This window comes from Cynocephalus volans, chromosome 5 (assembly GCF_027409185.1).
Source record: "Cynocephalus volans isolate mCynVol1 chromosome 5, mCynVol1.pri, whole genome shotgun sequence".
NCBI classification, from domain to species: domain Eukaryota; kingdom Metazoa; phylum Chordata; class Mammalia; order Dermoptera; family Cynocephalidae; genus Cynocephalus; species Cynocephalus volans.
Window position 1 is genome coordinate 136,629,295 of NC_084464.1, and position 16,324 is coordinate 136,645,618.

Genomic DNA, 16,324 nt, shown 5'->3' on the forward strand with positions numbered 1-16,324 from the left:
ATTAGTGCATGTTTCTTAAACATAAGAACAGCTCATAAATCAACACAATCTCTAAAGCTCCCAAGTCAGACAATGGGATACAACAAATAATTTCCATACATTCCTGATTTCTAAAAAACTGAGTAATAAATCTTGTTCACTTAAAACTTCATTAAAATAGACTTCTGATTTTCAGTATCTACTTCAATAAAATGAGCAATCAGACCTTTGACATTCAGATTTAACAATAATGGTTTTAACTATTTGAGAACCCTAAACCCACATAACAGATATTACTTTCTAAATTTAAGGCACATTCAAGAGACTGAGTCCAGCCAATTATAATCCCATGACAGTGTAGTTTATTTCTCCATTTGCATTCCTTATTTAGCAACTTCACCAATTGAGAAAGGCCTCTGTACTTCTTTTGACTGTGAAAGGGTACTGTTCTATACGGAAACAAGATATATCCCAAAGGATATACTGTTGAATATGCAATATATTGAAACACAGAAAAATAAAAATAAAAGTAACATCCCTAATAAATAACATAGTATAATTTTACACAGGAAGCTTGTATATAACATTAAAATTTCTCAGTATATTATAACACCAAGGTCAAGAGTTTGGATCCTTGTACCGACCAGCCACCAAAAAAATAAAATTACCCAGTTAAGCTACCAATGATCTTACACATCCTTTTACACACACACACAGTTCTTATTTCTCTAACAAAGTTTTTAAGGGATAATCTACCATTTGTATGAGTCAAAATGTATCAATTTGTCTTAGCATACAAATTTCTGTGAAAATGCTTTGTTTAAAGTTGATGGAATGGCACACATTGTATTTCAAGTAATTTATAAGTGAAGCATAAGAATTATACCAGATTTTACTCAAAGTGAACAAAGACTAACTTAAAAAGAGAATTCCTTTCACTTATTAAATAACAACCATATTTTCAGATAGGAAGGGAATTAATCTCCATCATAATATTATGGCTGATAAGATCCTGTGTTAACATAGGAACATGAGGACTAAACTAGAAATCTGGAATTCCTATATTTTTAAATAATGGCTTAGCCTTAACCAATTTCAAACCATTTTCACAAGGAAAATAAGAAAAAACCAGTAAATAGGAGTTTGAGGGATTTCATAAAGCGTTTATCAAGCCACACCACACCAGTAATTTTGCTAAAAGGTAAGTTCATGTTCTAAAATCTAAAAGTAGGCCATAGAAATCAGTTGTGTAGAAAAACATAGCAAAAGTCTCAAAAACAGATAAACAACAGCTATTAACCACTTATGACATTTTATTAGCATATGACAATTTACAAGGGTCCCTGTTGCATTATACATCACACTGAGTAAGAATCGTTTAGCCATCTACATTCATTCTTATTGGGGAATATTTTTTTCTCAAATTATAATTTAATTCCCAACACTGATTTTAACTGTGACAAAAGGGAACAACAGTAATCCCTTGAAGTAAATTGCAAAATTACTAAAGATGTTGAAAGGCATACACACCTAAGAACTGAGTCATGGCCTCCTTAAACAGCTTTCTCAATCCTTTCTGTAAATATCCTTTGGTTTATTTTTATTTCCCTTCTCTAGGTAAAACAAAGTCTGTTAATGTGGTATTGAAGAGTTATTTCCCAGCACTTGTAAACAAATATCCTTACCAAGAGGAACTGTTCAGATTTTATAACATGTCATAAAGTGTGAAGTTAAACTGTAGTTTGAAAAAAATACACACAGGCTACTTTTTATATGCTTGGCTCTGAAAAAGATAACATCCACAATGGCATTCTACTGCAGAGTTCTCACAATCACCCTGTCCTACTATATTCTGGTAGGATACTCTTTCCTCAATTTTAAGAGAAAAGTAACCAAAGGTTAAAGCAATGACTTTGCATGGAAAATATAACCTAACCACAGGATTTAAGTACCTTTATTCCCACTCCCTATTAAATAATTTCTCAGCAAATCTCCTTTTTCCTACTGTCTTAAGTGGATAAGCAAAACTGCACATTTATAGTCATGCACAGAGACGGTGTCTAACCAAATAATAACTTTAAATAAAAGCTATATTTATTTGCATAAAATAAAATGATCATAAAAATTCTGTACTGGGGATCAAATCCATGTTGCTATAACATGTAAGGAAGTATTATTCTGAATAGGAGAATATTAGTTATGTCCTGATTAATTCAACACATAAAATTCGTACTTGCTTTGGCAGGTATATCCTCTGCTTTAATAGACAATTTCAGAAGGACAAAACTAATGGAAGAAATCATGCAGTACACTGAGGATCTTAGGGCAATAAACATCACACATACTGAGTTTGGGTTTTGTTTAGTTTTGTTTCCAACAGCTCTTACCAAGTGTGCCCCTGGCTGGAATCGAGGTGTTAGATGCACTGCAAATCATCAGGTGAGGATGAAAGAGCCACAGGCTTTAGATCTTTAAAGTTTACATTAATCAAACAAAAATTATCTCCTTTTAAAGCAAATATACACAACTAATTCAGGTGCTGAATTAACAAGTGAAATGTGAGTAGTTTTATATATGCTCATAAAGCAGACAGACTTAACACTGAAATTTACTACTTCAGATTTTCATACCTGTAAGAATTATCAACACAAAAAACTAATTCACATTTGAAAAGATTTTCTACCTAAAGAATAGAAACCTTGGGAAGAAAAAGAAAAAGCCATTTTACAAACTGCAACTAAACAAGTTAGATCAATGCTGCAACAAGCTCCTGCCAAAACTTTTTATTGGTGACATTTGAAAAACAAGTTATTCAAAATACTACTAATGAACAGTATATGTTGTGTTTGCCTATTTTTTCTTATGGCTACACTACAAAATAATGTTTCAGCTGTCCAAAAGCTCAAATAAATATGTAAGATATGAAATCAGGTACTAATGTGTTAAATTATTCTGCAGGATAATCCAGGATTACAGGTTTTATTTTAATACTAACACATTTGGTGGGAATGGGGTTTTTATTTTCAGTATTATTACAAACCTGTTTCCTCTCTCAAGTAGCTGATATCTGACACCATGACTCAAACTCTCAAATAAGAATAGAAAGAGAACACTGAACTTTGAACCCAAATAGGAAAGGTTCCTAAGAATGTTTATTGTAGGCCACTGTTTGTTTTCAGTAAAAATAACATTTTCTCAAACTTTTCAAACTATCTTTTAAAAGCTTGTACTTTTCAGCTATTGGACAAGCTTTTTTCCTTCTTAAACATTTGCTGAAGTGCTGAACTAGCTTAGTTTACCAAAGTAACAATTCTGTCTGTGGTATACTTCAAAAATTAGTCACCCTACAATGTAGTGTGTTCGAATTAAAGAGAATGTTAAACAAATGTATACAGTTAAAATAATTAATGTGGTCTCTATAAACAATTTCTGTTTGGGGATTTTTATGTAGAGCTAACGTTCACTTCAGAATAAAACATTAACAAACAGGGAGGGAAGAGAATCAGAACTTTCACAGAGCTGTACTTGACCATATCTTATACACAAAGCAGAATTACAATGCATGTAACAAAAACAGTAAAAGTTTTTTTTTAAAAGTTGATAGTTACAAATATGATACGTAACAATTTTCTACTTTATTTCAGTACAATTTTCAACATACAGTCTACTATTTTTCAAGATATTTGAAGACTTAAAACAAAATTTCTATGGACTACTTGCAAACAGTAAAATTTAAGTAAAATGCTTACATTCTTATTTGAAAACAAAAATCAGGTAAAAAAAAAATGGTGGGTGCAAGTTCTGCTCTCTGTTCCAATCTTATTTCAAATTCACTATTCCTAAAAAAGAAGGAGAAATTAAAGATTAACAACAATGTGGAGAGTGAAAATGAACCATAATAATCACTATTCCTAAAAATTAAATAATTAACTAATTTGCCCACCAAAACCATACCAAAGAAAATCTGAAAGAATTACAAATTAAAATTTACCTTTTCTTCTTTGCGTCTGTCCTTCTTTTCTTCATTATTTTCCATGGTCTCTTCTTCATCTTCAACAATCCCATCCCCTTGGTATTTGTCATGAGTCCATTTTGGACTGCTACCTGATTTTTTGAAGTTAAAGCGCCCTCTGCCACGTTGAAAAGTACCACGACCTCTTCCTCTTTTGGCCCAATAATCCACACCATCATCTCTGTCATCATGCTACAGAAAGGTGAAACACAACAGTCAATGAAATGTCTTTCTTGTAAAGATGATTACTTCTCCAATCATAAATCATATTATTAATCCTCTGAAGACTGAGTATATGAGATTGGTAATGTTACAAAACAAAGTAAAACAAAGCCAATAAAGCTAAACTTTTCAACAAAAATATATTCTATCGTCAAAGAGAAGATTACATCTTATTACTTAGTAACCCAAACACTAAAAGTTGCCCAGACAGTTATCTGGAGAATATCAACTGCTAAATTACCACTAATTTTCAGAAGTCTATTTTGCTTTCTGTTATTATTTCAATCTAAGTACACTTATTATGCTGCATGCATGAGATAAAATAACCAATTTTTTTCCCATCAAAATTTACCTTTGTCATAAAGATATGGCAAAAGTCATAAGACTGTCATTACAATATTATAAACAACATTCACTACATAAAATAGATGGTATGAATTTTATACCTTACATATAAAAGTAGATTTTAAAATCCTATTGAGATTTAAACCTACATCAATGTATAGTACACATCAATATTCTGGGCTAGGGGGTTTCAATGACAAATCATGATGGCATGGTCCCTAGAATAATAATACCCCAGCTTTTTTTTTTCTTCACCACCTAAAGTACTGCAGCTATCACACCGACCTTAATTTTTCATTAACTGTATTCAAAGACAGATGTTCCCCAAATTACAAATTGTTCTATCAGGCAAAACAATCTGCAAAATTGAACAGTTCTTGATTTTGCAGATGAGTAAAGATGAATATTACATTCCAAAATACAAAACAGAAGGCCAAAGATCTCCTGTACCTAATTTAACTAGCTGCTACCTTCCTCAACTTAATTCTTTAAGGCAAAATGATGCCCCTTTAGGAAAAAATGGGCACAATGCAAATAGAATGGTACATAAGCTATGGAGTCCTGGTATTGACTGTCCAAAACTGTCCAAAAGCCACTAAAATTTTTAAAATTTATGTGATATGAATACCTTTTTCAAAACACAGAATATGCCTTTGTGCTTATTTATTTAATACGGATTACTCTCTTGCATGACTTGAAGAAAAGCTCAATTATACAGATAATTAGACTATATAAAAGAGCACTTACCAACTGCTAATACAGCTTTACCAAATTAATAATAGATTACTAGCTAGAGGTGTGCAAAACTCCATAAAGAATGAATTCTGGAACTATCAAAAGTATAAATTAATATATATTAGAGAGCATTTAATAGCAGATCCAAAATAAACAATGTATTTTAAATAGATTAAAGTATTTTAAAATAGATTATTTTAAAGTATTTTAAAATAGTCTGCCACTCAAAATGATGCTGACTCAATTACATGATTACATACCCAACTCTAGGGTCTGTGTTTGTTTGTGGTATTTACACAACATTGTATGGATTTATGGAAAGAGGCAAACAGGTTTTGGAGTACAGGCATGAGTTTTAATCTTAAAAGAAATTGACTTTAGGCAACCTCTCTAGTATTTGCCTCCCATTTTAATAAAGGAAAATGAACTTGAAGAAACACAGAAGATCAATAAAAAGTGCCTGGTCTGGTGCCTGACAAGCAAGCACTCAGTAAATGGTGGTAATAGTGTTTCTACAGTGTTTATTATAGATAAGGCATTGTTCTGAGCACTTTACATGTACTTCCTCATCTACTCCTCACAACAACCCTGTAAATAGTTACTATCTCCAGTTTAGAGATAAAGAAATTGAGGCACAGAAACTCACATTCCCAAAGCCACAGAGCTAGTCCTTTCTACTATCCCTTATGCCAATCAGAATACATTTCCCAGATATACTGGTGGCAGTAAATGATTAACCACAACAAGGAACTAAGAGTTACCAGGAAAAAAGAAAAAAAAAAAAGCAGTGGCAAAGCTAGACACTAGAGCTAAACTCTCCATTACTTTAGATATACAATCATTTGAACATGGTAAAGAAAACAGCAGCCAGAAGATTAAACTGTCTTTCAGGCTATATCCTGGCCGCTACCTAATTGAGATTTTGATGCTAAACTACTCTTAATCCACAAACTCTTACATCCAAATTTTGATCTCATTACGATTCTAAAAATTAATTTCACAGATGATAAAGGGCCAGCAGTTAGATATTTATACACAGCTAAAAATATGTTAACAAAGGAGACTATATCAGAACCAAGACTTTCTGAATCCTTTTCTCTCTCCTCCATAGAAATGATAAAGTTTCAAAAGGTTAATTTATCAAAACTCTCATCCTAATCCCCACTTCCTCAGAGATTTTTGATTCCTCAGAAGACAAAATCAACTCAACACTGAGAACTTGCCCACTTCAGTACTTTCCCACTTCCTCCAACTCTTCATACTCACCCCTCCACAGTATTTCAAGTTCAAACTGAAACTAGTATCTTTCCTGGAGTTCTTATTATTGAAAATTTTACCATACCTTTGTATATAAATCCAAGTTTTGAGTTGGGAAATTTCAGGAAAGAAAGGTTACTATAACTCAGTACTAGAAGATGAAGGGTACAGGGTACAGTATTTCAGAACCCTGGCTCTGGAGCCCAACACATAGATTCAAATCCTGACCCCATTCCTACTAGCCACATAACTTTGATCAAGCTATTCAATCTCTGTACCTCAGGTTTTTTTTTCCTCTATAAAAATTAAATAATAGCCCCAAGTCAAAAGGATTTTATAATCATTAAATAAGTAAATACATGTAAAACACTTAGAATAGCACCTAGCATAGCACATAATGCTGTTATCTACTAACACTAAGTATTAATGTTTCATCAATATGAGCAAAATTTCTACACTGGTCAATTATTCTGAAAGACCATAAGGGAATGTCTAGTTTTAAACTTTCTCCTGAATTATGTTTTTATTTATATTTCCATCCTCAACATTAGCTATCTAAAAGATCGCAGTATCTTTACATAAGATGCAAAATATGTTAAATTCAAATATCTATGTACACTAAGGTCAAGGGTTTGGATCCCCAAACCGGCCAAAAAATAAAAAATCTACGTATAAACAGAAGTTGCCATTTCAATGGCTCATAATTAAGAACCAAAATAATTAACTTTGGGAATTGATTTATAAGGGAAAAATGTATTAATATATTAATTTTACTTGAGATTCTAGTGAACATTAGTCTGTGACAAATGAAATGTGTATGTTTTATATACAACCCAAGATTTTTAAATATAGCCCAGAAAAGCAACATATAAAGTATTACTGCTACTTGCAAGTGTCTAAATTCTTAACATATTCTTCATGATTAATAAAACTACTACATAATTATAAACCAACCTAAAATGACTATGTACCAATTTAAGGTAAAAACTTTGATAGATCCTGAAAGAATGCCATGAAAAAATGAAAGTCTGGCCTAAATTATACATAATTGTAAATTGTTAAAAGTGGTAAACAATTATTATCTACTGGTTCACTTCTTGTTCCCTCTTAATTTTTTGACCTTTCATACTTAGTCTACTTGTCTGGCATTTTTACCGTCTCTAACTTCATCCCACCTTTGAAATGGTCTTGTAATTTCTTCTGACTAGATGATCTTATCACAGCTTTGAGGGTGACCTGTAAGATGATGGCTCCTAGGTTTTTTTTCTCTCTCTAAATCTGCATTAGCAACTATCCCACTGGATATCTCCACTTGATTTTTCCCATGCACTTTAAATTCAGCCTGTCCAGAACAGAATTTAATTTCCTCTGGATTGTTTATATCTTCAATTCCTTCCTCTCATTACCAACACCGAACTAGATGATCCCTAAGTAAGTCTCCATAAATGCTACTTTCTTAATTTTTCTTAAACCTGGCCCCTTAGTTCAGGCACTCAATATCTTTCAAATCTTCTAACTGTTCTAACAACCATGTTTCTTTTAAACCCTGCTTGAAACCCATATTTCTTTAAAAGTATTACAGCCCTCCACAATCTAGCTCTTGGCTTTTTTCTCAATTTTCCCAAATTTATACCAACCAAATAGCCATCTGAGAGTTGGAATTCTCTATACCATGCTGTTTCACTCCTTCTGCTATATGGAGTACACATGACCATCTTTTTAAAGCTCAAGATTCAAGCCACATGCCTCTAAGAAAGTCTCTCCTAATCACTTTCTCCTTTGCAAAGATCCATCAATTTTTCATTTGGGAAAAGCCCTTAAATATATTTAGAATGTTTCTTTCTCTACTACTAGTCTCTAAGCCAAGAAATGGAACCAAATCATATTTGTCTTTCCATCCTTAGTACCTAGCATAAAAAGTATGCATTAACAGACTACCATTTAAGTCAAAAAGTAGATATATCTGTGGGCTAGCTGGTTAGCTCAGTTGGTTAGAGCACAGTACTAATAAGACCAAGGTCAAGGGTTCGGATCCCCTTACCAGCCAGCTGCCAAAAGAAGATGCAGATATACCTTTTAAACTTTTCTATAACTGAATCAAATGCCTTTTACTTTACAGACTGTCAACTCAAGCAACTAGATCAAGTATAAATTTCTCCTCAGAGAAGTATAAATTGAGCAAACATTACAGAAAATGACTGTAAAATTTAACTTTTCTGAATAACACACCAAAAAAAGCAGCAAATGGAAATTAATTTTTGAAACACATAATATGCCCATTTTCCAAACAAAATAGAGATCCACTTCAGAATACAGATATAACCTCCAACTAAGCAGATATGTCATGGACTTTTAAGTTTATTCAAATACATTCAAAAAAAGTCAATTGAAAGACAATTCTGTAAGTCCAGTACTATTTTCCTCCTTGCTTCCACAAAGCAAATAGTTTTCAAAACTAGTTTATGAAATTAGCCTTCCCTGAAAAGCTATGACAATAACTACTTCTGGTAATAGTTTTGGCATTTTCTTAAGTTTGCCTCTATAATATATAACTGATCCTTTTCCCTGTGCCAAACTGCAGAAAATTTCTGTCCTTATCCAGAGAATCCTCTGGGATCCATCACCTCTAGCTTCATCCTTGGAAAACTACAGAAAGAAAAGTATCTCCATACAAGAAAGCATCAAATCAATGTATCTAGCAACTTTTCCGTAACACATAATTTTTCATCTTCCTTTCACTCCAATGAAGGCTGACAGCCTCCTTCAGATGCTTAATTACAGGTACTATGAAGAATTCTTCTCCTTGTCTTTCATTGAAACAAACAGCTGTGATGATGGAAGGTACATCTTAATTAGAAGTTTCTACAACTGTCACTGTCTTACAGACAGATATAAAATATATGCCAAACTCAACTATAATATAATGTTTTTCTCTGAATGTGGCCATCAAATCAGGTATATTTTTAAGTTTACCTTGATCAGCCTATATGTGATGTCAAGAAAGAAAAACAGAACAAAAGGGAGTCACATTTTCAAAACTTCAAATCATCTGGGTAATTAATTTTTTAAAAAGTTTCCCACATTATGGTGAAATCTTCTCATAGTAATGGATATCTGTACTCAAATGTATTCACTTAGTATGCTTTGAAAATTAATGCAAACCAAATAAACACAGATTTCTAACACCCACCAAGAAGTACTTCTTGCTCTTTGGGGTATATTCTGGATCCCATTCCTCTTCCTTCGGTCTCTTTTGAAAAGTAGTATTTGAGTTGTTTGGACCAGGATTTGTCCCAGCAAAAACTCCTCTGGCTCTTCCTCTGCCTCTAATTCGAAACTGATTAACATTAACAAAGTTGTTTAGTGATGTAATCAAAAGGTATTTAGTTACATGCAAACTCTAATTTTACTGCAGTAACAAAAAACACATGCCCTAATTTCCTATCAAAATCTCATAGCCAGTGAAGATAAAAAGAATGGCCATTTATACCATAAGCAAAATAATTCTCCTACTGAAAGATGAAACGTTAAGAAGAAATAAACAATCAGTCTGAGTGTTGGAATACTACATTTTTATGGTCCGAACTAATATCTTAAAATAATCAAGCTGTTTTTTTTTCCTTTTACTAGCCAAATTAGTTTTCTAATTCCTTTGAATTATCATAGGGGCCCCAAGTAATCAACCACACCTATCACTATATAAGCAAAGCTCTTCTGTTTCCCAAAAGATCTAATTAATGGACCATACCAATACCCAACTAGATACTTGCTCAAGGTAGAAATAGGAATATAGAAATTAAAGAGTCAAGAAGATGCACTACTGTGAAGTCACTACATTAGTAATTAAAACAACTTTATGGAAACATAGGGACAAATGTGAATGCTATGTAGAATAAAAAGAAAGTTATATGATCTCTGAATGACATACATAAGCAAGAACTTGAAGAAAATAAGCAAAAATGAAAATAGTTTTAATACAGAGATGAACATGCAGGGTTTTTCAATGTTTTAAGATATCTTTTCAAAAACTAACTAAAGGAATGGATCTCAATAAATTTCCTTGACTCTTGTCTTTAAGGACTAAGCACAGTTATTGATCTCAAAGTCAAGCAAAGTATATACGTAGATGCTTCTACATCTCAAGAGGCATTTCTTAATGAAGATACTTCAAAAATACCACTTTTCAAGACCAATTCTGACTTTAGAAAGAAATGACTCACATAATCTCTAAATCTATATGTGACTTTCTTTATATATAGTACTCTAAGGTAAAGTCCTACTAAATAACCAAAGATAATTTTATTACTTACAAAGGTTCCTCGTGGTCGGCTAACCCCGGCAAAGCCCGAGTACTCTTTTAGTTCATGGTGAGTTTTAAATTCTTCTTCTCTTTCCTTCTTACTCTCCTTTTCTTCTCGAGAACTGGGAGAAGAAGGTGATGCTGAAGAGGATGAAGATCGAGAATGATCTTGCTCTCTACTTTTATGTTTACTGCAAAATAAAGAAAACAAAAAAATGTGCTATTTTTAAAAAGATAAAGACCCTGTTGAATCTTACAATAAAAGGGATATTTTACAAGTCAAAAAAAACTATCCCCTATTAAAAGTATTACATAAGTAAAATAACTGGGTATTAAACTTTGACACAGTCTGTTTCCATTCTCCTTCAATACTTGGTTTACATCACTACTGAAAAACATGCTATGGCCTGCCAGTTAGAAACTAATAATCTGTAAACATCAAGAGTAAGATTCAATTCTTCAATATTCTTAACTTATATAATATTTTGTTATTTTAACAAAAAGAAAAGAAGAATAAGACAAAGAAAGAATGTTCTTAAGGCCAAGTTTCAAAATGACCACAGTCTGTACACCCTAGGTGAGAACAGTTGGTACGATTTGGGCCATAACACCATTATAGAAATAAAACCATTACACTTGATCTTAGCCAAAAGGCCGAGAAGCGATAGCATATGACATTACAAATAACAGTCATAAATTAAAAGACACAAGTAATATCCACCATTTACCTAATGAATAGCAAGAAAAAAATTATCTATAATAATACTTTGTATTCCTTTCATTTGACTCTATGATGTTCAAATTTACAAGATTCTAATACAACACCCGGAAAGGTCATACCTGCAGTAACTCTTACCACTGCTAACAGTATCCATGGAAACATTATTTTGAAAGACTAATACACATTGCTATTTCTAGTCCTTCCTCCCCCCCCATCTCTCCCATGTTAAACCACTAGATAGCAGTTTAAAATTCTTGTATTCTGGGTGTTATGAGTTGAAAAAGTGCGGAATCAAGCATAACGAACCAAAGTTCTTACACAAACTGTTTCTAGAAATGCACTGCATTGAAGTCCAACCTCCTGATGTAGCCTGGATAATAGGACACATTAATTTTTTTTTCAGTGTTAGCTTGCTATTCCAAAGTTTTTGTCCTCATCCACCATAAGCCGTGTAAAAGACAAATACATTTTTGCTGTAAAACAAATAATTTTAATTGTTTAAATTTAAACATTCGATTGCACAGTCAAAATTGAAAGCAATTAAGCTGACAATTATTAATGGCTAATTAGAAGCTAAAACCTAACTCAGACAGCTTTAACAATTACCTGTCATCTTTGTAAGATTTGTATTCTTTGTAATCTTTTGGAGTTTTGTCCTGCTTTCTTGATCCACTGGATTCCCTGGAGCCCTTGGAATCCCCTCGTTCTTTACTTCTTTCTTTTCTACGGCGATCAATGTCATGCCGAAGATCAGCGGAATCACACCTTAATTTTTTATCTCCCTGTAAAAGACAGATGTAAAATACGGATTTCAGGGAAGAAACAGAAAAAAATACAGTTAAATTTTATGCCGGTTTCTAAACTGGCATTTTAGCATCGGAAAAGAATGGATCATATAATATACTATGATAATATTTAGTTTTTGTTTAAAAAATGTACTAGATTGCTTTTACCATAAACATTTGTGTACACAGGTGCAGTGGGACTAGAGAAGTTACTAAAAGCTATTTATCTTGAGAATTTTATAAGTTTCTATTAAAAACAATCCATAATAAACTTCTGCACAGTAAAACAATACAAATATTATTCGTCAGCACATTCTCAGTAATTATTATCCCTCATCCTTCCAAATGGCATTTTGTTTTTCTTAAATAGTTGAATAATGATAGAGGTTATAATCTGAAGTTGTGATGTAGCATTCTGCCTATAAAGGTAAAGGGATCCTAAAGTAATGGTTCTCATTAGTTAAGCCTCATTATCATCAAGCTCTTCCCAAGTAAGCTGAGCAACCCAATAAAAAACACTTTAAAAGTAAGAATTCTGTGATTTCCATTAACATGCACGTGGAATATGATTAATGAAACCAACTGAGGTTGAACAAGGGTAGAAACAAAGCCAGAAAGATTATTCGCAATCCTGTACTCAGTATCTTGGGCTATATACTGCCCTTTCTCAATTCAGGTATTGCAACGGACATTAGTTTAACTGGGTCACAATTCACCTCCTTCTTGTTCCATTGCTTTTTCAAATACTATATAATTTAGGAAGATGGAAAGAGGCATCTAGGAATGAAGAGAAATTAGACATGAGTAAGATGCTAAGCAATGTGGACATCCTTGCTACTACTATTCAACAATAAGAAGTATTTACTCTGGGAAGTCTAATTATAATATTCATAGGCATTCATAAAACTCAAAGTATGTATCTCCAAATGGTATCAGCTACTCACCTATTTGCTCCCAGGGTAACAAAGAAAAAGCTAATCAAGACCAAAAAACTTGCTATTTACCTAGGTATTACCAAGTCCACAAGTAACAAGATAATATAAATGAAACTACTAAGTAAACTGCAAACTATATATGGACATTAATTACATACTAACATATGTAAACTATTCATTCAGATAGGAAGACTAAGGATAAAGACCAGTGTCATATCCTCTTGTCCATCCATCAGTTATTCTTTCTCCTCCAGATCAAAATCTGGTCTGAGTAATGAGGAGAAAAGTAAAATACATCACACAGAACATGAGGATAGCCTAAACTTGGGAAAACAAAATTAACCAACATTGAACTGAAGGTATTATAACAGCCAAAAAAAGTATTCACTTTTCAGAATCTGTTTTTCCAAGATCAATATACCCCATGCAAAAAAAAAGCCAGTCTTTGTAAGCTCTAGATACCACATCTAGTAAGTTAACAGCATGCCCTATTAAACAATTTGTATACAACCACTGTCAGAAATAGCTTCTAGTAATAAAAATGCCAATGTTTTCAAAATAGTCCAATTATTCAACAATTCTGCAAAAAAGATGTATTCTAATAATTTTTCTAGTTAGAAAACCAAGGTTCAAGAAGCTAATTATTTTCCAATTATATACATAGTACTTAGTGACAGCCAGAACTGGAACCAAGCAGTGCAGAGGAACCAAGCAGTGCAGTACTTCCAAGTTCCCTATCTTTTCAAAACAGGAAGTTACTCCCTTTCTACTTTTCCCCACATTTCTACTACTAGACACTTTATAGCCTGTCACATAGACTAGTCTACCTAGCAAATGTCAAATTTGAATTGTTAGAGCATACCAGAGTTCCCTTAACCACCTAATGCCATTCTCACCAAGCCTCCTCCCCACCTCCAAAGCCTATCTTTCACAGGCTCCTTTCTCAAGTTTAAAAGCCATTCCCCCAATCCATAAATATTCCAATACTAACAAATAGTTTTTGTTCCAAACATTCACTTATAAATCAGTTCTCAGAATGCTTATTTCTGAATCCACATCAAAAATGCCAAGTAACATAGGGATTACTTCTTGTTATCTGTGATGAACCTAGAAATAATTTAGGCACACACACATCAAGGAATATTTATTCTAGCTCATTCACCTCACCTCAAAACTCTATAGAAACTCTAATATAATTTGTACCTTTGATTTTATAATTTTCCTTTGTCTACCCACTAATTGCCTATTCTTACAACTAAATTTTTCCTTTCATTAGCATTTCCAAAATGTACTCTTGGTTTAACTTCAGACACTTGGTATAGTGTCAGCTTAATTTCTTCTAGGAAAGAACACTATGAACACTATAATATATACAATGTATTTACAAGAATAGAAGATACCACCTGTAAACATTTTGCCTTGCAAAACTATATTTAGTACAATATAATTAACTAAGCTGAACTTAACATGAAAAAAAAGGACATTCAAAAACATACCTTTTGATTTTCTTCTTTGAAAACTCTCTCTTCCCCTGCTAAACGAGTATGCTTCCTCAGAGCACTTGGAGAGATGTCAATTCTCCTTAATGTAAAATAAGGTGTATTTGTAGTCACATTATTAACTTTATAGGTTCAAAAACATCCACAGTAGTGTCCATTTTCGTAAGAGATACTAGGCAGTTATTTGTCTCCCAATCAACTAATATAGCACAGTAAGACTATTAATCTAATTCCTAATAGTTAAGAAATAAAAACTATATCCATTAAGAATGAACTAAAATGTTTTAACCAGCTGATTTTTATGAAGCCTGACCAATTAAAACATCGAACTTATTTTAACAATCAAAAATAAACTGATTAAACTGAATATCTTTAAAGTGTCAGTCATCATGCAACTATAATAAATTAGTACCCTCAATGAATGCACATGAATAGGAATATCTGCTCCTAGGAAGTCTTCCATATTTGTACATATTCAGTGCGTCTTAAGATTTTATTCTGTGCTTTGCCTTGCCTTGCCTTTTTAAACTACTATTAGTTGCAACTTCCCAGTGCTGCTTTAGCAGTCACCACCAAAACCACACCCACTATGTACTTAGCATCATTAGATACTTTATAACCAACACCACTAATTGTCAACACCACCCTGAAGGAAGTGGGCATTATTACCCTTATTTTGTAGAGAGAAAAACTGACGTCCAGAAATTAAATAATTCGTTCATCATAATGCAAATGAAGTGACAGAGCCAAGATTTCAACACAATTGTCTAAGTTCAACATTCATGCTCTTTTTATGAAAAAAAATAGTTCTACTTCTCACCAAGCATTTTTATTTCACAAACTTACTGGAAGTAAATTCAAGGGTTACTCTAGTGTCTGTCCCCTTCCCAAAAGGCAAATGAACTGGTACCTATTTAATTCCATACTGCAGAGTGGTGTTTTAAGTTCTAACAACTAGTTTGAATCAAGTAAACTGAAAATTAAAAAAGAATAAATTATAAAATTTTCAAGACTTGGAAACATCTATTCAAAATATAAATGAAATCACACCAGTTTATTTCATCATTATGACAGCACACTTCCAACATAATCTTGTTTAAACAGTGTCTTCCTATCAAAACAACATTTTTATATGCTAACTCAATAGTACACATACCTGTGTATCTCAGGGCTCTTTTGCCGGGTACTATGTTCTTCAGTGGCTTTCTGATACGAAGTGAACCGCTCATTTAGGGTCGGTGCAGCTGATTTGAAGTATTGCTCTGTTGATTTAGGAGAAATACTGCCCAGTTAGTTATCTTTTAAGAGGGAGTTTCATTTGTGACAGAAGGGCATGTAGCAGATGAAAAGAAATTAAAAAATGCTCAAGAAACCTAGCAGAAGAGAATCAAGTGTTAAAAAAACCTCCAACCCTTACCCTTCAAATTCTTGTACCTCAAAAGGTGTTTGCAAAGTTCCTCACAGATCCCTGGTCAATACTTCATATAATCCAAGAAAAATTAATAGGTTAAAGCAAGAGGAATAATTCCATTTC

At 32.8% G+C, this 16,324-nt stretch overlaps 1 protein-coding gene across 4 annotated transcripts in view; it reads right to left on the minus strand.

The window, feature by feature from the left end:
* Positions 1-1,272: 1,272 nt before the first annotated feature.
* The window catches only part of BCLAF1 (BCL2 associated transcription factor 1), a 29,196-nt gene continuing 14,144 nt past the window's right edge, over positions 1,273-16,324 (minus strand). For 3 of the 4 annotated variants that reach the window (XM_063096483.1, XM_063096480.1, XM_063096481.1), the window contains 7 exons: positions 15,947-16,052; positions 14,788-14,872; positions 12,178-12,353; positions 10,861-11,041; positions 9,741-9,887; positions 3,971-4,183; positions 1,273-3,818 (listed from right to left, as the gene is read on the minus strand). In XM_063096483.1, coding sequence (XP_062952553.1) covers positions 3,813-3,818; positions 3,971-4,183; positions 9,741-9,887; positions 10,861-11,041; positions 12,178-12,353; positions 14,788-14,872; positions 15,947-16,052 — 914 coding nt within the window. In that variant the 3' untranslated portion in view covers positions 1,273-3,812. Of the gene's footprint in view, positions 3,819-3,970; positions 4,184-9,740; positions 9,888-10,860; positions 11,042-11,889; positions 12,045-12,177; positions 12,354-14,787; positions 14,873-15,946; positions 16,053-16,324 lie in introns of those variants that run through there. The other variant, XR_010023572.1, reaches the window with a different exon arrangement.